Source organism: Hemiscyllium ocellatum, chromosome 13 (genome assembly GCF_020745735.1).
Source record: "Hemiscyllium ocellatum isolate sHemOce1 chromosome 13, sHemOce1.pat.X.cur, whole genome shotgun sequence".
Lineage (NCBI taxonomy): Eukaryota > Metazoa > Chordata > Chondrichthyes > Orectolobiformes > Hemiscylliidae > Hemiscyllium > Hemiscyllium ocellatum.
The window spans coordinates 79,514,477-79,540,810 of record NC_083413.1 but is presented as its reverse complement, the minus strand read 5'-3'; the positions used below and the strand labels follow the sequence as shown (position 1 = coordinate 79,540,810).

General features: G+C 41.1%; 1 protein-coding gene across 1 annotated transcript in view; it reads left to right on the top strand.

Moving 5' to 3' along the window:
• Positions 1 to 26,334, top strand: part of ubxn7 (UBX domain protein 7) — a 115,769-nt gene that overhangs the window by 70,825 nt on the left and 18,610 nt on the right. The window contains exons 6-7 of the mRNA XM_060834978.1: positions 17,063 to 17,209; positions 25,711 to 25,801. Of these exons, the coding sequence (XP_060690961.1) occupies positions 17,063 to 17,209; positions 25,711 to 25,801 (238 nt within the window). The remainder of the gene's footprint in view (positions 1 to 17,062; positions 17,210 to 25,710; positions 25,802 to 26,334) is intronic.

Below are 26,334 nucleotides of genomic sequence, written 5' to 3'. Positions count from 1 at the left end.
CAAAAGGTGACATCTTAGCTGAGACAGTACATTAAAGGTGTGAGGTTAGAGTCTGTCTGTATCCCAATCTTGAGTCAGACTGGTTCTACTTCCAAAGTACGAATTTATAAAATGTAATATGGATTGCCTGCAGATTGTGTGCTTTTTGAGCATAATAGAATGTATCTGCAAATGCAAATTCATCCCATCGTCTTATTCAACCCTCCATATGCTGGATGGGGGGGCGGGGGGTGTGGGGAAGGGAAACGTGAAAGCGTGTGTGTATGCTTGGTGGTGTGTGCATGAGTCTGACTGAGTATAAGCCTGTGAGAGGATGTGTGTGGGGTTGTGTGTGTGTGTCTGAGAGAGACATTGTATATGAGAAGGGGGTCTGCGTGAGTAGCCTGATTGCTGAAGTGTTCCCTGACTGGTTTTTGTGTTGGTATGGGTGTGGGTGATGGTGTTGGTGTGATGTTGCACGGTGTCCATTGATCCTTTGTCATAGCGTCTGCTTGGTCTCGTCAATGTACAATGCCCGTGGGCAGCCTTGCCTGTAGCATATGAGATGGACAATGTTGGTCAAGTAACATGAGTACCTGCCACGTACATGGTGGGTGGTGTCCCCACATGTAATGTTGGTATCCATGTTGACACTCTGACATGTTTTGCAGTGGTTGCCATGACAGAGTTGTATTGTATTGTGATCGGAGTTGTCCTGAAGGCTGGGCAGTTTGCTGCGAACAATGGTCTATTTAACCAGTATTCCCCATGCTGACGGCATCAACAGCCTGAATACTCAATACCAACAACTGCCAATATCTGAGCACCCTCCCTACAATTCATCCACTTCATCCTTGACCACAATGTCTTCACCTTTGATAACCAATTCTTCATCCAGACTAACAGAACAGCCATGAGGACTAAATTTGCACCCCAATATGCCAACATTTTCATGCATACGTTCAAACAAGGCTTCTTTGTTGCACTGGATGTCCAATCGACACTATATGCCAGATATATTGATGACAGGATGTAAGTTTGCTCAATGAGCTGGAAGGTTCTTTCTCAGAATTTCTGTCACCATACTAGGTAACATCATCAGTGAGCCTTTGGTGAATCATTGGTGTTAGTGTCCCGCTTTCTATTTTTGTGTTTAGGTTTCCTTGGGTTGGTGATGTCATTTCCTGTGGTGATGCTATTTCCTGTTCTTTTTAATGATGTTTTCTTCCCCTGGACCCATGGCAAGAAGTCACTGAAACAACTATACAGTGATACAATAAGTTTCATCCCATCATCAGATTTAACATGGACTACTCTTTAGTATCTGTCTCATACTTGTACATATACGTTTAATCGAGAACAGGCACCTCTGTACCTCACACTACCACAAACCCACAGATAACCTCACAATGCTGTACTTCTCTAGCTTCCACCCTAAACATGTTAAAACAGCCATCCCCTACAGACAAGCCTTACGCATACACAGGATCTGTTCACATAAGGAGGAACGCGATGGACACCTGCAGGTGCTGAAGGACACCTTCATAAGAACAGGATACAATGTTCAACTCATCGCTTGCCAGTTCCACCGTGACACATCAAGAAACCTCAGGAGACAGACACAGGTTGCAACCGATAGGGTACCCTTCATTGTCCAGTAATTCCTGGAAGCTGACAAATTACGTCATGTTCTTATCAGCCTACAACACATTTTCAATGAGGATGAGCACCTCACCAAGATCTTCCCTATGTCTCCACTTCTCGCCTTTAAACAGCTGCCCAAACCTTAAACAGATCATTGTTCACAGCAAACTGCCCAGCCTTCAGGACAACATTGACCACATCAAACAGAGATTTTCCTGCACATCCAAACACCTCATCTGCTGTGTTGGTTGCTCTCTGATCTCCCCCATCTCTTGAGGCTCCACACAAAGGCCATCTTGCTGATCTTTGAGGGGCCCTATTCTCTCCCAAGTTACCCTTTTGTCCTTTATCTATTTGTGAAAACTGTTTGGATTCTCCTTAACTCTATTTGTCAAAGCTCTTTCATGTTCCCTTTCTGCCCTCCTGATTTCCCTCTAAAGTATACTCCTACTGCTTTTATACTCTAAGGATTCACTTGATCTATCTTGTCTATACCTGACCCACAATTTAAAACCAAACCCACAATTTCTTTTGTCATCCAGCATTCCCTATACCTACCAGCCTTTCTTTCACCCTAACAGGAATATACTTTCTCTGGACTCTCGTTATCTCATTTCTGAAGGCTTCCCATTTTCCAGCCTTTACCTGTGAATGTCTGCCCCCAATCAGCTTTTGAAAGTTCTTGCCTAATACTGTCAAAATTAGTCTTCCTCCAATTTAGAACTTCAACTTTTAGATCCGGTCTATCCTTTTCCATCATTATTTTAAAACAAATAGAATTATGGTCACTGGTACAAAAGTGCTCCCCCACTGACACAGTCACCTGCCCTGCCTTATTTCCCAATAGTTGGTCAAGTTTTGCATCTTCTGTTATGGGTACATCCACATACTGAATCAGAAAATTTTCTTGTACTTGCTTAACAAATTCCTCTCCATCTAAACCCTTAACATTATGGCAGTCCCAGTCTATGTTTGGAAAGTTAAAATCCCTGACCATAACCACCTTATTGTTCTTACAGATAACTGAGATCTCCTTACAAATTTGTTTCTCAATTTCCCTCTGACTATTAGAGGGTCTATAATACAATCCCATTAAGGTGATCATCCCTTTCTTATTTCTCAGTTTCACCCAATAACTTCCCTAGATGTATTTCTAGGAATATGCTCCCTAATTACAGCTATAACGCTATCCCTTATCAAAAACGCCACTCCCCCTCCTCCAAATAAACCTGTTGCACTATAACCTCGTGTTGTGAGATTTTTAACTTTGCCCACCCCATTCCAAAACTGGTACCTCCTCTTCATAGCTCGGTAAATACACAGCTAGATCCATCCTAATTGTCTATACTGGCACTTGCTAAATATTTTCATCTGAAGGTGGAATTTGCAAGAATGTTTGAATGATCAGAATTGTGGGGTATGGACTACTGGTTATATTATGGCCTAATTGGCTAAAGTGTTGTTGTTCGCCATTGTCATACTGTCGTACGACTCTCCATGTCAAACAGTTGAAGATTTTGACTTTTCAGTTGTACTGGATCATTTTTAAAGCACTAGACTAGATTGATTTGCTCAAAAGTAGCCCCAACTCTGGTATTTAATTGAAGTGCTATATCCAACTCAATTGACTTCATTGAGCAGTTGCGTTAGACCTTGTTTGGTGAGCAGGAGTTGGAAAAATGTTTAAAAATTGAGAGCTTCAGAAACAGGTTGGCTTGTGACCTATTCCAAACCGTCAGCTTATTTACTTTGTGTTGTACTTTATGCAGGCCAACTGATGGACAAAGAAGGCAGAGCAGGTCTAAGCATAGGCAGAATCCAAGAGGACAAGTTCCTCATCATTGACAAGTTTTTTTTGACAACACATTAAACAGTCCATCAGTAAGTTATTCCCTGATGGGTCCACCTAATAAGACGAACTACCACAATAATATATATAAATTAGCTCAGCATCTTGCGCTCTGTGCTCCCATTCCTCAAAACCTCCTTAGCCTGTATCCAAAATAAGAGAAGTATCTGCAGGAACCACTAGTTGGAAAAGTGATTGATTTATGAATTCCAACTGGAATGGGAAAATGTTGCACAGTCTGGAACCCATTTCTGAAGGTCTCCACAGGTCCCAGAGACATTCTGAAATTTAGATCCTTTTACCTTTTTTCCCAAATCTTCTGTGGAAGTCCTGCAGCATTTATTAATTTTTATTTTTGTGTGAATGTGTGACAACACACAAAATGCATATGAGCAGCAAACAAATTTGTCCTCAAACCACTCTGGAAAAATGATTCGTGACAATAATACAGAATGATCTCTCCCATTCTCTCAGCTCCTGGTCCTTCAAGCACTGATTTCCTTTATCCTTCACTTCTGGCTACTCCAGCCAAATTTGCAGCAAGGAAAAAAAAATCTGGAGTTAAGGGTCTATTATGACCTTGAATCCATTGTTGACTATCGGGAAAAACCCACCTGATTCACTAGGGAGGGAAGCTGCCATCCTTGCCTGATCTGGCCTATGTGTGATTCCAGATCCACAGCAATGTGATTGACACTTAACTGCCTTCTGGGCAATTAGAGATGGGCAATAAATGTTGGACAAGCCAGTGACACCCTTATTCCATGAATTAATTAAAAAGGATGGTCGAGAGCAAACCTGTGAGTGACAAAGTCATCCCAGCTACTCCCACAGCAAAGATGGAGGCTGTTATGAAATTAGATCAGAAATGGCATCTTCAGTCGGTGAAGTTTTAGTTTGGGCAAGTTTAGGTGCCCCGAGTCCCACATCTCTGAGACCTTACACGCTGGGTTCAGTTTACATGGTTAGAGGCCATCAGTTATGAATGTGTCCCAGTGACAAACTATAAACATGAAGTGTAGGAGTTTTAAACTCTGGATGGAAGTGAACGTGGGAATTTTAAAACAAGCTTCAATGAAATGTAAATGAATCAATCTATCATTTTCCAATCTAATGGTTTTGAAAAATATTGGCATACGTTACATGACGTTGTTTGTGTCATCTTTTGATTTATGAATATTGTTTGCTCTGTTTTAGTGTTGTGGTGTTAGCTTTAATGGAGGAATGATTTATTATTGAGGATATTGATTCATTCTTGTCCCATTCTGTGAAAGTACAAATACCCCAATGCCAACCGATACATAGAAGATATTGTTAACTTTGTGACTACATCATCTCATAAAGGAGTTGGTGAGAATGGAAAACCAAAAAGTAACCCCTGAAAATTGAGAAATAGTCTCAAGAATGGCCCTTAAAAGAAAGAAAATTATTTTAACCCCAGATGGGTGGTTGGTTTGTTTCAACTGGTTTCTGAATTTTCCAGTGAAAATTTACTGATGGTGATTTTCTGGACAGTGATGAGATTAGATACTATCCTCATGTATTTTATTAAGGCATATGAAACTGCACCACGAAAGAGACTCCTAGAGAGTAATGTGGAACATTTGAATTAATAAATTGATTGATTCTTTGAAAGAAAGCAGGAATTCAAAAAACAGCTGTCTGGTACAGAGGACCTTGATTATCAGAACAAGATGGGCGGGCACTATTTTATTCGGATAATTGATTATTCGGTTAACTGATTCAATGCCTGTCCTCTGGGGCTCGGAGTTTTCTGAGGTTTTGAAGTTTCCTTTTTGCTCGCTCTGCCTGCCTTGCTCCCTCTCTCTGTCTCAGGGTTTGATTCTGAGCAGACACACAGTTGTGTGCAAGGGACCTGTAGCATTGCTGAAGCCTCCTGCAGCCCCGCATCCCAAATCAGTTCAATGGGATTGACACGGCGAGCACTTGCTAAGTCTCCTTCCCATTCAGGAGACGAGGCAGCAGCACACTATCGTGTGAACCCCCCAACTCTGACCCCGTCTGTGCCCCCACTCTGTCCATCACTGCCGCTATCTACACCCCCAACCCTGTCTGTGCCCCCAACACCATTCACACCCCCATCCCTCTCCATGCCCCCAACGCCATTCACAAACCCAACCCTGTCTGTGCCCCCGACGCCGTCCACACACCCAACCCTAACCGTGCCCCCAATGCCATTCACACCCCCAACCCTGTCCGTGCCCCCAACGCCATTCACACACCCAACCCTAACCGTGCCCCCAAACGCCGTCCACACACCCAACCCTAACCGTGCCCCCAATGCCATTCACACCCCCAACCCTGTGCGTGCCAATGCCATTCACAATCCCAACCCAATCCGTGTCCCCAGTGCCGTCCACACACCCATCCCTGTCCGTGTCCCCAACGCCGTCCACACACCCATCCCTGTCCGTGCCCCCAACACCATTCACAATCCCAACCCTGTCCGTGCCCCCAACACCATTCACAATCCCAACCCTGTCCGTGCCCCCAACGCCGTCCACACACCCAACCCTGTCCGTGCCCCCAACACCATTCACAATCCCAACCCTGTCCGTGCCCCCAACACCATTCACAATCCCAACCCTGTCTGTGCCCCCAACGCTGTTCACAGTCCCAACCCTGTCCGTGCCCCAATGCCATTCACACACCCAACCCTGTCCGTGCTCCAACCTGTACACACCCCCAACGCCGTTCACAATCCCAACCCTGTCCGTGCCCCCAACGCCATTGACGGTCCCAACCCTGTCCGTGCCCCCAACACCATCCACACCCCCTACCCTGTCCGTGCCCTCAACACCATCCACACCCCCAACCCTGTCCGTGCTCCCAACACCATCCACACCCCCGACCCTGTCTGTGCCCCCAACTCCATCCCGCCTCCAAACCCATCCATCCCTGCCCACACACCCCACCCAAACGCCCTCCAACCCCATAACTAATCCTGTGCCCCCCCCCCTCCCCCCACCAACCGACCCCACCTGCCTCCCAACCACTTTCCGGGGCAGCCAAACTGGACAATAACAGAGAGACTGCTGCTGCCTTTGGGGAGTGAGTCTCAAAATAGCGCGCGCGTGTGCTCACACACACAGCCACACCCACACACACACACGAACACAGTCATACATACAACTTCTTACTGCAACATTTTGACAAGTTCCATCTTTGCTCTGTGCAGGACAATGTTGGAGGGGTTATCAGGGGAAGAGGGGTTCAGAGGAATGAAATCTGATGTGTTGGTCAACATGTCTTGGTCAGAGTAAAAGAAACAATTGTTGGGCAGTACAGGGAAGAGAATAGCTCACAGAATAGTAGTAACGACTTTATCTTTGTTTATCCACGTCTATAGTATTATGACTAATTCTTGTTCCCTATTTCAAAACGGATATTCTTATTGGAGATGGCTATCTTGGAATATTTGCTACTGGGAGCAAACAATTGGTGCATAATTTTATCAGAATTGAAAGAAAGATGCCCACCTATGCAATATTTTCAAGATTTTATAACCTTCCGAAGCCCTCAAAAGAATTTAATTGCCTTTAAAATGTAATTGCTACTGTCATATGGAAAATGTGATAACCAAGTTGTGCGCAACAAGATCCCACCAATAGAATGTTTTGACCAAGAAATCTGATTAAATCACATCAGTCCGGGATAGATATTGACTGGGCAGAAATCACTTGCTGTTCACTGATCTTTGAATATACACGTGGGATATTTTATGTTTCCCTAATTGAGCAGATAGGAACTTGTTCTAAAGTATTATCCAAAAGCTAGCATATTCAGCTGTGCAGCAATCCCTCATTCCTGTACTGGAGTGTCAGCCTGTATTTCTGTGCTTATCTCTATGGAGTCAAACTTAAACCTTCTAATTCTGTAGTTAGCATGTCGAGCTGTCACTTGGACCTAGGTTCAATTAAAAAAAAAGACATTTGCAAATGACACCAAATGGGAATAATCACCAATGTGGAGGTATGCTGAAGCATTTAGAATGAGTGAAGTCTCACCTACCATTCAATGAAACATTTAGAGGGAAGGAGAGGTTGTGGGGTTTTGGCAAAACAGTCAGGACATCGATTGGAATGTTTGACATGAAGAGGGTTGATGAGGTGGAACTTCAGGAGTAGTTTCAAGATGAAAGTAAATAAAGCTAGACAGCTGAGAGAATTTCTTCAGAAAGTGAAACAAATGCTAAGCAGAAGAAATTAAGTAGGAGGTTGAGGTTTTGCAAAGGAAATTATCTTGGTATCTGAAGGATTTATGGGTGATGAAGTTTCTATATATGGTAAAATGACATATTGTGATACATAGAAAGCAGTGGAACTTAAATAAAGGGAGATTGGATAGGATGATGGCTATTTCCCAAAGTTAAATTATTGTATTATTTCCAATCCATTTGAATGTTAGTGACAACTTAAAATGTTGAGGATGATCAAAATATTCAGTTGAACATTTCAGCTGCTTTGGTATTTTTCTCCTAGGTTGTTCTGAGGGGGAAGCTTGAGATTAATGTGAAGATATTTTATGCATAGTGAACACTACATGGATGGAAAATGGTGGTAATGCATCACACCAGTAAAATTGGCCATTGTAGAATTAGTGATTAACGCTGAAAAGTAAGATGTCATCCTAAGAATCATAGAATCACGACAGTATGGGTTTTTAAGCTTGATTTCCTCGAGATTTGGAGATGCCAGTGTTGGACTGGGGTGTACAAAGTTAAAAATCACACAACACCAGGTTATAGTCCAACAGGTTTAATTGGAAGCACGCTAGCTTTTGGAGCGACGCTCCTTCATCAGGTGATTGTGGAGGGCTTGATCGTAACAGAATTTATAGCAAAAATTTGCGGTGTGATGTAACTGAAATTATACATTGAAAAATTGATTGTCTGTTAAGTCTTTCATCTGTTAGAATACAGTGATAGTTTCACTTCTTTCATGTGTTCATGAAAGAACACATGACCTTGGATTCATGTCACATTACAGATGATCACCATTGCACTACACGCACACAGATATTCCTACACACACACTCTCACATACACACGGACACAGGTACACACAGACGCGCACACAGACACCCACACACACCCTTATAGACACACACACACTCTCACATGCACCCCCTCGCAGACTTAAGACACTCTGCGCACACGCACGCACACACACACACACACACACACACACACACTGTCTCACACACTCAACCCCCACCGCAGACAGGCAAAGACCCACATGCGCACACATATTTTGTGTGGTGAGTTTGTATTGCACAGTTACATTGCACATTGCTCAAAAACTGCATACATTCATGTAGAACTCTGAGCTCAAAAACTGCAGGAATTTATGTAAAACACTGTTATCTCACTTATTAGATTAGAATCAATCTAAACGTCAGGTCATAGACAGAGAACACAGGGCGCTAACACCTTCAACATATTGTCTAGCTGTCACCATTGTTAGCAGCTAACCCGAGAATGCAACTTTAAAAAGGGTTTTGTGATTTACACTTGAAAGAAGTGAAACTATCATTGTAATCTAACAGCTGAAAGGCTTAACAGACAATCAATTTTTCAATGTATAATTTCAGTTGCATCGCACTGCGAATTTTTGCTATAAATTCTGTGTTACGATCGAGCCCTCCACAATTACCTGATGAAGGAGCGTCACTCCGAAAGCTAGTGTGCTTCCAATTAAACCTGTTGGACTATAACCTGGTGTTGTGTGATTTTTAACTTTGATTTCCTCAAGAGAGGGTTGGTGATTATTCTCCCACTTTGATTAAAAAAAATGGATTTGTATCTATAAAATTTGTGTGGCAGCACAATTAGGTATTGCCAGCTCCTGCTTATCTAATTCCTTGTTTGTTGGCTTCTGCTGGTTTTAATTTGGATTTACAGATAACTCTCCCAACGCAGAAGGTTCAAGAAATTAATCTACATTTCATGTGATCTAAAGCCATGCAATGTGGAATATTTTGATTTTGGGCAAAAAGAAATCAGCTGTTTCCTTGTAAAACTTTCACTGTATATTCAAATCACTCAGAGGATCATTATCAGTCATTTTTACAATAGCCTGGATTGCCAAATAGGCTTTATATGCAGATGCAAGTAACACCCAGAAGATAGCAAACTCCATAATATATACTAAAAACTGGCCACCCTTGTTACTTCCTGTTCACATTGTGCTGTTCTGAGTAGAGAGAGGCCTAGATGGTTACAGCAGAGGAGGAGGAGCCTAATGCCCCTCTGTTGGTGCTTTGGAGGAGTAATTCACCGAGTGCCACACCCGTAATCCGCTTAACATTTCCTTTACAAATAATGATCACCTTTCCAATGGAAGCCTCAATTTTCCCTGTCCCACTACATCCTTAGGCAGTGCAATCCTGATGCTAACCACTCGCTGCGTAAAAAGCTTCTTCCACGTATTACCATTACTAGTTTTATCAGTTATCATTAAGTCTGTGTCTACTGGTTCTCGATACTTTCCAACAAACAAATTGAGTGAAGCATAGATGTCAAGGAATGTATTAGGTTCAATAACGCAAAAAGTGAACACTTATGTTTGATATCAAGGATAAAAACAACAGAAGGTTTAGAAATTGATTTAATGGCTGGAGACGGAGAGTGGTGGTAGAAAGTTGCTTTTCAGACTGGAGGCCTGTCACCAGCAGTGTTCCACAGGGATTTGTTCACGGCTCTGTTTTGTTTGTCAATTATATAAATGATTTGGATTAACATATAGAAGACATAGTAAGTTTGTAGACGACACCAAAATTGGTCGGAGAGAAGACAGTGAAGAAGGTTTTCTAAAATTACAAAGGGAATTTAATCAAATGGGTCAATGGGCTGAAAAATGGCAAATGGTGTTCAATTTGGATCAATGCAAGGTTTTGCATTTTGGTACAACAAACAGGGGCAGGATTATACAATTAATGGTAGGGTGTTGAGTATTGTAGATCAATGAAACCCTAGGGTTCAGGTTATGACGATGCTGCCATTTTAAGAAGTTTATTTTGTGCTGGGTTATTTTTGGAGAGAGGTTGTAAAGGCAAAGAAGTCGAATTAGCTACTGGAGATGGCCTTAATAAACAACTTAGGAGGCCTTTAGTTTTTTTTTAAAGTGGTGCAATAACAGAAGCAGCTTGAATGGGAGTAGCCAGCTCTCACAGACCAAGCTTTCTAGTTATTTTTAGCTTTAGCAGTCAGCTGTTTAGGGTCTCAGAAAAGTTAGAGGTCCAGTCAATGATTCCTGGTTGCTACTTTCTCTGGAATTTCTCTTGATTTTTTTTTCCTTCTGGATTGGAGAACTGCATGTAAGAATTTATGTCTGAATTTGCCATTTTGTCAAGGGGTTGTTTATGTGATGTTACTACATTGGAACAGTTAATTAGTAATAAATACTGTATTGTTACAACACAGCAGTGAATCCTTCTGTTAATTAAACCAGACACCCAGAAAAGTTCACCTTCTCTCAGAATCTGTTAAAATATGCATGACAGAGAACTCCCAAATTTCACTATTTAAAGAAAATAACATCAATTTTTAAACTGTAAAAATGAACATTAAACAACAATGATTCACAACTCTAAGCCCCTCTTAATCTTAACTGCTTATTACCTGCCTTCAACTCTATAACAATATGTTGTTCTAATACGACACTTATTAAAATTGCATCAATTTAATTTCAAAACCACATAGCCGCTGTCGTCATCTGTGTTTTCATTCATGCGGCTGCTAAATTCCCTGGGTAGTTGTCTTTCTTTTTTCTGCGAGTATATTTCTTATGAAAAGGTTCCTTTGATAGAGTGTTTCCTAATTTCTCGGAGTGCAAGATGTTAGATCTCCATGTATTTCTGTCTCGATGGCAGTTGCTCTCTCCAGTTTTCAAAATACCAACATTTTTATGCCCTCAACATCAGATTATCTCATTGGTTCGATGTTGGCAAAACAATAAATTCAAACTTGATTGGGTTTTACTATCCTGGGGCATAATTTAAACTGGTTCAATCCAAATGTTTGTCAAAACAGCAACCAAACCTCAGGCATCCATTTCACAACCAAATGTTATATATTTTCAATTTTCCAGTACACTCTGGCACTGCCATCTAGTCATATAAACAAATGCTGTGCTGAATGGAGAGCTCTCCATTCAGCACAGCATTCACTGTCTCTTAAAGGTACAGTACATGCCTTCAATTTCATTACATCTTCTGGTTAATCATAGAATCCCTATAGTGTAGAAGCTGGCCATTTGACTCATTGAGTCTACACTGACCCTGCAAAGAGCATCCCTCCCAGATCCAAACACCTCTAACCTATCCCTCTAAACCTGCATTTCCCATGGCTCATTTACCTAGCCTCCACATTCCAAGACACTGTCGGCAATCCAATAAACCTGCATATCGTTGGACTGTGGGAGGAAACCAGAGGAAACCCATGCAGACAAGGGGAGAATGTGCAAACTCCATATTGACAGTCACCCAAGGATGAAATCGAAGCCAGTTTGCTGGTGCTGTGCTACAGCATTGCTAGCCACTGAGCCACCATGCTGCCACTGATCCTCGTGGCATTCCACCAGTAATAGCCTACCATCCTGAGAATGCTGCATCAATTTGTACTCTCTGCTTTTCCTTTTCATAAATTCATGTCATTTCAAAAAGTTGAGTGATCACATTTTTTAATAGATTGTAACATTTCCTTGCTACTGATGTCAAACTGACATTTCTGTGGTTCTTTAATCTCTTTCTACTTCCCATCTTAAAACAGTGAGGTTTCATTTGTTGCTTCCACTCTACAGGAACCTTTTCAGAGACTACAAAATTGAAAGCTAACTGTCAATGCATCCACTCTGTCCCATTATCTCTCTCCTTCATTGTTGTGGGAGAAGCCTGTCTGGCCCAAGTGACTTACCCAACTTCAATCCAATTAACTTTCAAAGTACTACCTCTTTCCTGTTACTTGTTTTCCGTCTCCTCATATTTCTGGGACATTTAATCTCCCATGCAGACACTGCAAAGTAGCAATCTAATTTCTCTATCAATTTCCGTGTTTTATTTCTATAAATTCTCTTGTCCCACCCTATAACAGGATCAAATTTATCCCAGCTGGTCTTTTACTTTCATGTACCTAATGAAGCTTTTACAATTTGCTTGCAAGTTTGCTTCAACTTTTCTTTCCATTTTTTAAAATCAGTACCTTATTGCTCCCTTGCTGGATTCTAAATTGCTTCCATTTCCCAGGCTTATCACTGTACCTGGGATTCTTAAAAGTTAGCTGTTTTCTCATGAACCGCATATCTATTGTAGACCATGTGGAGCCTCTTTAATTAGCTATTGCTTTATTTTTCCAATCCATGATATCAACTTAAGTCTTCCAAAAGTTAAGTTACTCTAAATTCCTCTTTGTTTTGTTTGTATTTTGACTATAGTGTTTAAACAAATTTTGTTTTCCTTAACTTCAAGTAGTTTGGCCAGTCACATCACATCTGGAACATGCACTTCATGACTACCTTAAAAAAAGAAAAAGTTAGGGTCTGGGCTGCCTTCTTAAAATATTTTGAGGGGCTGTGGTCAGGTCAATAACAAGGTATATAATTCTTTGAAGTTTCCATCCTATATAGACAGAGTTGTTAAAAAGGCATTTAACATGTTTGCCTTCATGGCTCAGTCCTTTGAGTATAGGTGAGATGTGGAAGTGCCAGTGTTGTACTAGGGTGGACAGAGTCAGAAGTCATATGCCACTAGGTTATAGTCCAACAGGTTTATCTGAAATCACAAGCTTTCAGAGCATTGTTGCTTCATCTGGTGAAGGACCTGATGAAGGAGCAGTGACCTGAAAGCTTATGATTTCAAGTAAACCTGTTGGACTATAACATGGTGCCGTGTGACTTCCTACTTTGAGTGTAGGAGATGGGCAGTCATGTTGAGGTTATGCAGGACATTGTTGAGGCCTCTTCTGGAGTACTGTGTCCAGTTCTGGTTGGCCTGTTGTTGGAAGGATATTATTAAGTTAGAGAGCATTCAGAAGAGATTTATCAGGATGTTGCCAGGTATGGATGGTTTAAGTTATAAAGAAATGCTGGAGCGTAGGAGGTTGAAAGGTGACCTTATAGAGGTTTTGTAAAATCATGAGGGGTATAGGTGGGGTTAATGGTGGGTGACTTTTCCTGTGGATGGGGATATTCAAAACTTAAGGACATATTTTTAAGGTGAGAGGAGAGAGATCTAAAAAAGATGTGAGGGGTGAATTTTTTACAGTGTGGTTTGCATGAGGAATGAATTTCCTGAGGAAGTGGTGGACACTGGCACAGTTACAATGTTTAAAAGACACTTAGGTTAGTATATGAATAGCCAAGGTCTGGAAAAATACAGGCCAGGAGCCAGCAGGTGGGACCAGTTTAGTTTGGGATTATGTTTGGCATGGACTGGTTGGACAAAGAGTCTGCTGTATGACTGTGTGACTAAGAGTACAGAAAGTACAGAGGATTGATTGAGGAAAACAGTAAGAGAAGACACTGGTGTGTAAAATAAAGGATAAACCAAAAACATTTTGTAATTCTGTGAAAAGGCAAGAGGAAAATCAGGAAAAAGAGTAGGGCCTATTCAGGTCCAAAGTGGCAATTTGTGTGTGAAGCCAGGAAAAATAGATGTGCGGTTAAATTATTATTTTGCATGTGTATTCCCAACAATGAATGATGTTGGCATAAAAAATCAGGCATACACTTGAACAAAGTAGATTTGAGTAGGGGTGGAGGTAGTATTGGAGGTTTGAGTGGGGTTAACATTGGATAAATCCACAGGCTTAGGTGAGCTGTATCTTGGGCTGCTGTGGGAGGCAAGGGAGAAAGTTGCAACAGCCTTGACATGAATTTTCAAATCTCTCTGGACGCAAGAGAGCTGCCAGAGGAATGGAAGACAGCTAATATGGTACTAGAAGTGTGTTATGGATACATCAGGGTGGTAAAAACAATGACTGCAGATGCTGGAAACCAGATTCTGGATTAGTGGTGCTGGAAGAGCACAGCAGTTAAGGCAGCATCCGAGGAGCAGCGAAATCCTGACTTCGCTGCACTTTGGATGCTGCCTGAACTGCTGTGCTCTTCCAGCACCACTAATCCAGAGTATGGATACATCAGGGAATTGTAGACCAGTGAGTCTAAGAACAGTGGTAGGGAAACTTTTGGAAAATATTGTGAGTGACAGTGTTTATCTCTACTTGAAGTGATAAGAAGTAATCAATAATAGCATGATTTATCGGGGTTGGGGGGAGTGCTCTCGAACTAATTTGATCTAATTTCTTGAGATGGCTAGATATGTGGATGAGTGTCTGCCAATTGATGTAGGCAGAGTGTTATTCTGAATCATATTAACAATTCAAGAAACCATGTTGTGAATGATTAATGATCATCTTCATACCAATCAATAGGGTGATTAGTTCTAAACAGCGAGAAGGGTTCTTTGATTGCTAAAGTCTGTGTAGTGGGGTTTGCAGAATGATGGGGAGGGTCTCTTGCTACCAGTATGTCAAAAATCTGCTCATTCAGTGGCTATGTCTATTTCCGTGCAGTCATAAACAAGATGGTGACAGAACACTTATTCTAGTCCAAGTTAAAAATCACGACACTAGGTTATAGTCCAACAGGTTTATTTGGAAATACAAGCATTTGGAGTGCTGCCAAGCAGCTAGTTTGGCTATGATCCTGCCCCACGAGCTATTTGATGAAGGAGAAGCACGACAAAAGCTAGTACTTCCAAATAAATCTGTTGGACTATAACCTGATATTGGAGTAAAAAATGAGGTCTGCAGATGCTGGAGATCACAGCTGCAAATGTGTTGCTGGTCAAAGCACAGCAGGCCAGGCAGCATCTCAGGAATAGAGAATTCAACGTTTCGAGCATAAGCCCTTCATGCTCGAAACGTCGAATTCTCTATTCCTGAGATGCTGCCTGGCCTGCTGTGCTTTGACCAGCAACACATTTGCAGCTGTGATCTCCAGCATCTGCAGACCTCATTTTTTACTCGAAGATTTTAACCTACTGCGAATCCTCTTACAAGGATGCCTTCCTTGAAGAAGCTCTCTTCCTCCCTCTACAAGGATTTCAGTGAGTCCCTCTCTCACTGCACCCCCCAGGTCATCTCTGCACAGAAACTCTTCAGCATTTCCCCTCCCCCCACCTTGTCTCAGTCGGTTCCCTCAACTCAGCACCGCCCTCCTAACCTGCAATCCTCTTCCTGACCTCTCCGCCCCCACCCCACTCCGGCCTATCACCCTCACCTTGACCTCCTTCCACCTATCCCACCTCCATCGCCCCTCCCCCAAGTCCCTCCTCCCTACCTTTTATCTTAGCCTGCTTGGCTACTCTCTCTCATTCCTGATGAAGGGCTTATGCTCGAAACGTCGAATTCTCTATTCCTGAGATGCTGCCTGGCCTGCTGTGCTTTGACCAGCAACACATTTGCAGCTATAACCTGATATTGTGTGATTTTTAACTTTGCCCACTCCAGTCCAACACCGGCACCTCCATATCATAACTTATGTGGTGACCAACTTCCTGTGTCAATTTGTGAAGGTATCTTTGATCAATTGCCAATGACTAAAATCCGCATTGTCAGTGTCTCATGTTCAAAGAGGAACGACCCTTAATTGGTGTAGTGAAAGTAGGAATGTTTACACTGAAGCTTAGAACAATTCCCCTTTCCATGGTTGACTTAATCCTTTGATGAACCATGCAGTTACCAAAGAATTCCAGAGTACTGTTAACAATTGACTCACTAATGAAACATGAAGGGTAAAAGTATCAATTAGAGCCAAGATAATGAACACTTAGTACAATTAATTGTATTGACTAATTTCCCAATGTGTAGAGTAGTCTTTTTTTTAAATCAGCTTGTCCAAAAAGACAATTACATACCTTTAGAGCAGCTAGATGCTACCACTGCACCACAAGAGTCCTCATCTTAACTGAGCAAGCAGCAGGATTGTAATCAGTGTTGTTTAGTAGTAAGCTACATGGTTTTTGCTGGGCACACTTGGAGGTGTTCTTAAACACTCTGGACTTTGGTAAGTAAGATGTTTGTATTCAGAGAGGAAGTTTGGACAGACAGGATTCCTACTAATGGATGTTTATTTCTCAATAGCTTGATTTGAAATCTCTTCAATCTGGAGTTCAGTTTCTGTATCTTTCAAACCTCTACTTGTCCAAAAATAGCTGTCTACAATTGGATGTTATATGAATATTGTGCAAGACTAGAAAAGACTAAGTTTCATTTGCTGATAAACTTCAGGAGTTCTCTTCACTTAAACTAAGGATTTGCAGCATTACACTAAAATCCGCAGTCCAGAACATACTTTAGGTTTATTTCTGGATGAGGTCTGTTTCTTAACTATCAAAAAACTATCAATACTTGATTTAAAAAGCTGGAGCAAGTCACCTTGGATGTCTCAGTTTCTGTATTTTGTGTGGTATTTCCATGGAATTATTTTCATTGTGAGATAGAGCTCAACACTTAAGATGAACCATGAAGTTATAATTTTCTCATGTGTTCATTTCTTCTCTCTTGAACAGGCAAAGGAATCGGGACAGCTGCAGAACAAATGGCTAATGGTGAACATTCAAAATGTGCAAGACTTTGCTTGCCAGTGTTTGAACCGTGACGTTTGGAGCAATGAGGCAGTGAAAACCATAATTCGCGAACACTTCATCTTCTGGCAGGTACCAAGAAGCAGGCATTAGTGTCAGCTTTAGCATTAAGGTTGAGTACGTTGTTGCTGGCAAGAAACTGCTTAACTACCCATTAGTCATAGTAATTGACATCCTCGTAAAATTTTGTCCAATGAACTGAATGCATGCATGTCTAAATTAATGTTTTCCTCCGTCTAGTCCCTTTATATTCACTGTAGCAGATGTTACTTGTATTACCAGGTTGAGGGCCAGTGGAGGTTCACAAGGTTTTAAAAACCTGTTCAATATTCCATCTGTTACATGGAAATAAGACAGATTCTGTTTTATGTCTATGATTTTACTTATCCAGCTTTCCTGTATGGATCACACTTCTTTATGACCAAGTCCACCAAGAGAGGTCTGCCAACCTTGTAATTACAGCAATCGTTCATTCCGTCTTTCCATTTTTAACACTTTGCTCCTGTTTTGCTCCTCCTTTCACTCTGACATTTGTTCCTGTTTCTCTCTTTCTATTGCTTTGGTGTTTATTCTTTCCATCTTAAAAGTCACCTGTTCATTTCAGTTGCTGATGTGTCCTTGTGATGTGTCCATTACAAAGAATTGACTTTTCAAGTAGCATTTCATTATATGGCATTTGAGTCATTTTAGTGGTCAAAACATGTAGAATTTAACTTTTAAAACAAATAATTTCCCTGATATGTTAGGAAACCAAGTTCTGATGAAGAGTCACCAAACGTGAAATGTTAATTCTGCTTTCTTCCCAGATACTGCCAGATCTGCTGAGTTTCTGTTTTTGTTTCAGATCTCCAGCATTTGCAGTCCTTTGTTTTATATTAGGGAACTAAGGGTCTAGCAAGAGGGAAGAATTGAAGAACATTAGTATTGGTAAATAGGAAAGTGCCAGAGATATTAATGAGGTTAAAGACAGACAAATCCCCAGGGCCTGAGAATTTACCTCTGAGTACTAAAGAAGGTAGCTCTGGAAATATTGGAAGCATTGATGTTCATCTTCCAAAATTCTATCAACACCGGAGAGCAGTTCCACAGATTATATGGTGGCAAATGCAACCCAAATTATATGAGAGAGAAAATAAAAAGAGCACTTCAGATGAATTATCAATCAGTAGTGGAAAAAATGCTAGAGTCTGGTGAGATGTCGGAAGACTGGAGGTTGGGAAACGTGGTATCACTGTTTAAGAAGGGCGATAAAGTCAAGCCAGGGAACTATAGACCGGTAAGCCTGACCTCAATGGTGGGCAAGTTGTTGGAGGAAATTCTGAGGGACAGGATGTACATGTATTTGGAAAGGCAAGGACTGATTACGGATAGTCAACATGGTTTTGTGCATGGGAAATCATGTCTCACAAACTTGATTGAGTTTTTTGAAGAAATAACAGAAGATTGATGAGGGCAGAGCAGTAGATGTGATCTATATGGACTTCAGTAAGGCGTTCGACAAGGTTTCCCATGGGAGACTGATTAGCAAGGTCAAATCTCATGGAATACAGAGAGAACTAGCCATTTGGATACAGCTCAAGGGTAGAAGACAGAGGGTGGTGGAGGAGGGTGGCTTTTCAGACTGGAGGCCTGTGACCAGTGGAGTGTCACAAGGATCGGTGCTGGGTCCTGTACTTTTTGTCATTTACATAAATGATTTGGATGCGAGCATAAGAGGTACAGTTAGTAAGTTTGCAGATGACACCAAAATTGGAGGTGTAGTGGACAGCAAAGAGGGTTACCTCAGATTACAACAAGATCTGGACCAGATGGGCCAATGGGCTGAGAAGTGGCAGATGGAATTTAATTCAGATAAATGCAAGGTGTTGCACTTTGGGAAAGCAAATCTTAGCAGTACTTATACATTTAATGCTGAAAAATGTGTTGCTGGAAAAGCGCAGCATCGGGCATAAGCCCTTCTTCTGAAACGTCGATTCTCCTGCTCCTTGGATGCTGCCTGACCTGCTGCACTTTTCCAGCAACACATTTTTCAGCTCTGATCTCCAGCATCTGCAGTCCTAGTTATACACTTAATGGTATGGTTCTAGGGAGTGTTGCTGAACAAGAGACCTTGGAGTGCAGGTTCATAGCTCCTTGAAAGTGGAGTCGCAGGTAGATAAGCTAGTGAAGAAGGCGTTTGGTATGCATTCCTTTATTGGTCACAGCATTGAGTACAAGAGTTAGGAGGTCATGTTGCAGCTGTACAGGACATTGGTTAGGCCACTGTTGGAATATTGCGTGCAATTCTTGTCTCCTTCCTATCGGAAACTTGAAAGGGTTCAGAAAAGATTTACAAGGATGTTGCCAGGGTTGGAGGATTTGTGCTACAGGGAGAGGCTGAACAGGTTTCCCTGGAGCATCAGAGGCTGAGGGGTGACCTTATAGAGGTTTACAAAATTATGAGGGGCATGGATAGGGTAAATAGACAAAAGTCTTTTCCCTGGGGTCGGGCATTCCAGAACTAGAGGGTGTGGGTTTTAGGGTGAGAGGAGAAAGATATAAAAGAGACTTAAGGGGCAACTTTTTCACGCAGAGGGTGGTACATGTATGGAATGAGCTGCCAGAGGATGTGGTGGAGGCTGGTACAATTGAAACATTTAAGAGGCATTTGGATGGGTAAATGAATAGGAAGGGTTTGGAGGGATATGGACCGGGTGCTGGCAGGTGAGACTAGATTGGGTTGGGATATCTGGCCGGCATGGACAGGTTGGACCGAAGCGTCTGTTTCCTTGCTGTACATCTCTATGACTCTAAGTATTATACTAGAAATCTTGGAAAGCATCTATGGGGTTAGATTATTAAAGGAAAATTTGCTGACGACACAAAAACTGAGTGGGACTGAGTGTTATAAGGTGGATGCAAGGAGGCTTCACAGTGATTTAGACACGTGTATGTGTATGTGTGTGAGTAAACACATGGCAAATGCAGTACAATTTCGCTAAATGTGAACATATAGACTTCAGTGTGAAAAACGTAAAGGCAAAGTCTTACTTAAATGCTGAGTGGCAAACGTAAGTATTCAAATGGACCTGAGTGTTCTTGTATACCACTCAACGAAAGGAGACATGGTGCAGCAATCAAATCAGAAGGCGAGTAGTATTTTGTTTTACATTGCAAGAGGATTTGACATCAGAGTACAGATGTCTTACTATAGTTATGTAGGGCCTTGGAAAGACTGCACCTGCAGTATTGTGGGAAGTGCCCTACCTACAAGAGGATATACTTGCCATAGAATTAATCTTGAACCAGGGGTCACAGTCTCCGAATAAGGGTAGACCATTTAGGAATGAGATGAAGAAACATTTCTTCACTCAGAGGCATGCTCAACTTGTGGAATTTGCTATTCCAGAGGATGCCAGGTCACTGAGTGTATTCAAGAAAGAGATGGATAATAATTTAGATATTGAAGGCATCAAAGGAGTATGAAAAGAAGGCATGAATATGGTGTTGAGGTAGAGGATCAGCCATGATAATATTGAATGGCGGAGCAGGCTCCAAGGACCATGTGGCTTTCTCCTCATCTGAGTTTCTCTTTGGCTTCAAGAATGCATCCTTTAACAAATCAAGTTAGGAGAGACCCAAATTGTATCTGTTGTCATTGATCCCTTCCTCTGTGGAATCAAGTTTGATCTGGATATATGTGTGCACAGAACATTGAAGATGACAGGATAAGCAGAGAGAGAGAGAGAGAGAGAGAGAGAGAGAGCAGTTAATAAAGCACACAATGTCTTTGACCTTAATGCAGGCATGTGGTACAAGTGCAAGAAGACACTGTTGAACTTACATAAGACACTCAGCTGGAGTATTGTTTAAAGTTGTGCTTAGGGTTAAGACACTAACCCTAACCCTATTGCAAATTATAGGAAAGATATGAATGCGTTGGAAAGAGTGCAGTAATAATTTACAAGAATAGTTCCAGGAATTAGAAACTTTTGTTATGAGGATAGATTGAAGAAATTGAGATTCTTCTCAAGGAAATTCGTTGGAAGTTTTCAAAATCATGAGCAGACCGGATAAATAAATAAAAAGAACCATATTCTGTTCATAAAAAGAACAAGAGGGAGAGTACATAGATTTCAAGTGATGTGCAAAAGAAGCAAGGGTGATCTGGGGAAAAATATTTTCACACAGTGAATAGTTAGGGTGTGGAATTCACTGTCTGGAAATGTTCAATTGAGGCATCCAAGGTGACATTGAGCGACTATTTAGACAAAATTACTCTGAGGATTTGGTGAAAAGCCAGTAGATTGGCACTAGGCAATGATGCTCATTTGAAGAACTCTTGCAGACATGAGGACTAAATGACCTTTTTCTGTATCATAATGATTAGGTGAAGTCTCCTTCCTTCCTTTCTCCTTTTATCTGTTATCAGTTGTACATAGAACCTAGAATAGTACAGCACAGGAACAGGCTCTTTGGTCCACCATGTCTGTGTTGACCATATTGCTATACTAAACTAAATCCATGCAGTCCAAATTCCCCTATGCCCTGACAGTTAATGTGTCTGTCTAAATGCCTCTTAAATGCTACAATCACATCTGTTTCTACCACCTCCCCTGAAACTGTCGCTTCCTGCTCCCATTTCAAATTGCAGAATTCATCAATTTTGCTTTTATGTTCAACCTCCTTTCACTTTCACTTGGTCCGTCTGTGACCTTCCTTTTCATAATCTCTCTGTTTACATTTCTGGATATAGGCTGTCCAACAATATCCATTAAAAACGTACCAACTTATACAATTGCCTTGACTACACTTCCTTGCATACTTAAGGCCTCCATTCATTCTCCCACTCTCTGTTGCAACTGTTCTAATGATGTCACATTCTATGGGGTGCTTCTGACTTGTCCTCCTCCTTCCTTACCAAGGATTTCCATTTCACACCGTGGAATCATCTCCTGCACTTTTGTCCTCATTCTTCTCTTCATCTCCCCTTTCTGAAAAAAATCTCGTTTGAAAGGCAACTGATCTCCCATCTTTTCTGTCTAAATCTGGATCTGACTTAAATATTGCACAGTCTCATTTGTCTGTTGCTTTGAGATCATATATTTATTGTGACTTAAGCTTCCCGCATAAAATTTTCTACAGCCCTGTTTGAGTCGGAGGATCTCTTGGTTTCCAGCTTTATTTAATATGCATAATTTCTTGAGGCCTAAGGTGATAAAGCACCCAACTGGTAAAAGTTTATTTTACATCCTGGATATTTTGGTCTTGGTGCCCTCTACACAGCCAGTTATTTTCCTGAAGGAATGTTTGACAAAGTCTTTTTCCATTCTCAAAGCTAAATCAAGCTTAATTCCAAATATGTGCCTATTTAAACTTTGTTGTGGTTCTGTTCGCCGAGCTGGGAGTTTTTGTTGCAAACGTTTCGTCCCCTGTCTAGGTGACATCCTCAGTGCTTGGGAGCCTCCTGTGAAGCGCTTCTGTGATGTTTCCTTCGGCCTTAATAGTGGCTTGTCTCTGCCGCTTCCTGTTGTCAGTTGCTGTCCGCTGCAGTGGCCGGTATATTGGGCCCAGTGTACAAAATCCCATGCAAGGATTGAACAAAACACTACATAGGACAAACAGGAAGACAGCCAACAACCCGTATCCATGACACCAACTAGCCACGAAACGACATGACCAGCTATCCTTAGTAGCCACACACTCAGATGACAAACAACATGAATTTGACTGGAACAACACCACTATTATAGGGCAAGCCAAACCGAGAACAGCCAGGGAATTCCTAGAGGCATGGCACTCATCCACAGATTCTATCAACAAACACATCGACCTGGACCCAATATACTGGCTACTGCAGCGGACAGCAACTGACAACCGGAAGCGGCAGAGACAAGCCACTATAAATGCCGGAGGAAACATCACAGAAGCACTTCACAGGAGGCTCCCAAGCACTGAGGATGTCACCTAGAAAGGGGACGAAATGTTTGCAACAAAAGCTCCCAGCTCGGCGAACAGAACCACAACAACGAGCACCCGAGCTACAAATCTTCTCCCCTATTTAAACTTTCTTTGGTCTTTGCTTTCTTGGACCAATATTCCCATGCCTAAGAAATTGTATTTGGAATACTCAATTTGTTCCTAACCAGATAGTCATCCAGGTTTTTGTTTTGTTTAGAATGCCTTCGTCGATATAAAAATATGAGCTTGGGTGTTTATTATTAAGGGGGTGGAAACCACCTTTATCTGATCATGTTTGAGATTGTTCATTTTACAACCCATGCAATGTCACCAAGATGTATATTTACTTTTTCCTCTCAGCATTTTTGAAAGCTTGAGGAATTTGCCTTCTCCTGATTTTTTTTTTTAAAAGTTCTGTAGATCTCCCTTCACAATTTGAAATCTTAAGTTTTGTTGTCATCCTTTTAGTTCCTCTGAATGCAAAACAAGAAGTTGTTTAAAGGTAAAAATCTGAAAGCATTATTCAGTATTCAAAATTTGCTCTTCATGTTGAATGACGTGGCATAGTAACTAACATTTGCTATTGATGAAATGCCCATGAGAAGTATTGTGGTACATGATTGGCCACGCTAAGTTTAAAAATTAAATTTGTTTCCATTGTCTAGCCAGTAATCACCTCAGATTGCTTTTATTCCATCTTTGTCAACTCATTGTTCTATTAGTTTTATATTTTAACATTCCACATCAAATAGACAGCATTTTCCTGACATTATAATCTAATGTTCTTCCTTTAGCCCATCCACTTAATAGGCTTAAACTATTTGAATGCTGTTTTACACATTATCTGAAAAACTTAGGTTTCTATTTTGTTTTTTTTAAACTGAAGTTTTAGGCTGATGATGTCATAATCCTTTATAGCTCCCTCTGGTTGTGAAGTAGAGTGCACGACCTGTTGTTTGGCTATAAAGGGAACCCAAAACAAGGCTACTATTTAAATTGGGAATCATTCCAAGTATATATGCTGCACAAATCATATAATTATTTTTTAAAAATATATTTCAAGTGCTGCATGAAGATTTACTCTGTCACTTAAAGCAGCTGTTAGACTTTGCCTGTTTATGAACCCTGGCAAAAGAAGATTAATGTTTTAGCAAACGTATTTTTGAAACAGGGTTAACTTTATTCATTCGTGGGACGAGGGTTTTGCTGGCAATGTCAGCATTTATTGCCCTTCCCTAATGCCCAGAGGGTGGTTAAGAATCAACCACATTGCTGGGTCTGGAGTTGTGTATAAGTCAGACCAGGTAAAAATGACTGTTTCCTTCCCCAAAGCACATGGGTTTTCTGACAATCGACAATGGGATTCATGATCATCATTGGACTCTTAATTACAAATGTTTATTGAATTCAAATGTAACCATCTGCCATAGTGGGATTAGAACCAGGTCACCAGAACATTACCTGGATCTCTGGATTAACGGTCCAGAGATAATGCCATTAGGCTGTCACCTCCCCCATTTAATCCTTTTTAAAAATCCCCTTACTCCATCATTGGTAAGTGGGTGACAAGATGAAAATTGATCACCTGTCTTGGTGTTCAAGGACTGTCTCACCCTTCAGCTTGTTATGAAGGTGTAGGTGTGTACTGTACCTTTTAAGAGAGAGAGGAAATTGGCAAGGACTGAAAGCACAGAATGTGCTGAACAATTTAGAAATTTTAAAACATGACATTTGGTTAACACAAACAGCTGGAGTTCTGTTGGCATGGTACAAAAACAAATTCAAATTCGGCCAATCAGTTTAAATTATGCCCCAGAGACCAAAATCCAATCAAATTTGAATTTTACTGTTTGGGATGACATCAAATCAGTAAAATGGTCAGATGTTTTGGGGTATAAAGCCAGACATTTTGAACAATTAAGGGAGAACAGCAAAGAGCAGCCAAGCACTAAGATAATAGGCAACAGAATAACTCTCTGAAAGGTACCGTAAGAAATTTGTGCAGCTGAAGACCAAAGCCAACCTAGAGAAATCTACAGAGAACAGTCGACATCTGAAGACGACAACTGGGTTTGAAATTGATTTGCTGTAAACTTAAGAGGGAATTTATTGGATCAGTATTGTCGATTGGGAGATAGAAATAGGTTTAAGAGAAAAGAGTTATAAATAATTGTTGTTTAGTGTTCCCTTTTGGACTTAAAGAATAAAGTTATTACATTTTTCTTTAAATAGTGATATTTGGGATAGTTCTTTGCCACTCGAACTGTACCAGATTTCGGCGCGAGGTGAGCTTTTCTGTGTGTCTGGTTTAAATTAGCAGAAGGGTTTACCCTGCATCGTAACAAGGTGCTGTCTTTCACACTGAATATCTGAGCGTCTTCCAGTTTGGTTTATCGTAATTGCTGCAAGTGATTTTTGTTGATTTGTGGGATGCTGCTAGTATATCATTTGGAAATGAAATGGAAATGACTACTTGGCAGAGCTTTCCTTGTTTGATTTCAGCTGAATGAGTAGATTAATACAAGATGCTTACCATTCTCTTCAGTCTGATAGACTCACTTCTTTTTTTCATAAGTGCTTTCACATTTATTTCAAGAGAACAATCTCTGTGTAACTGATTATCTTTTTTCTAGGTGTATCACGACAGTGAAGAAGGACAGCGATATGTTCAATTCTACCAACTCTCAGACTTCCCTTATGTGTCTATTCTAGATCCCCGTACTGGTAGGTATCCTTTGAAATAGGAGTTCAACTGCCTCTAAAACAAAATAATGGTGTTTTTATATTGCTTAGGTGATGGCATACAGTCTGCCTGGACTGTAAAATCACATTGGCATTTGAAGAAATATTTTAGTTTTTTTTGCTATTTTTAATACTTTAACATTGCTTGGAATATGGAAACTTTATGATACAGCAACTTTGGAAGAGTATATCAACAAAAGAGCCCCTGTTAAACATAAAATTGATCCTATCGCATTTTCTGATGATGTCATTAAAATAGGCTAACAGTTTCTTTATTTTAACGTGGGTTCTTTGAATCTTAGCACAACTTCTCAGTAATGTTCCCCCTAAACTGTGCGGCTGCAGAACTGCTGTGAGGATCTGCACATGCATTTGGCATGTTCATGCCATTCCCAGTGTTGACTTCTGGTTTCAGGAGCTGTGCATGGACCTCAGAGGTTCATATAGATGAAACGAGAGAGGAAACATAGCTTGACAGTAGTACATTTGAGTCTGATCCTTTCTCGAATTAGGAA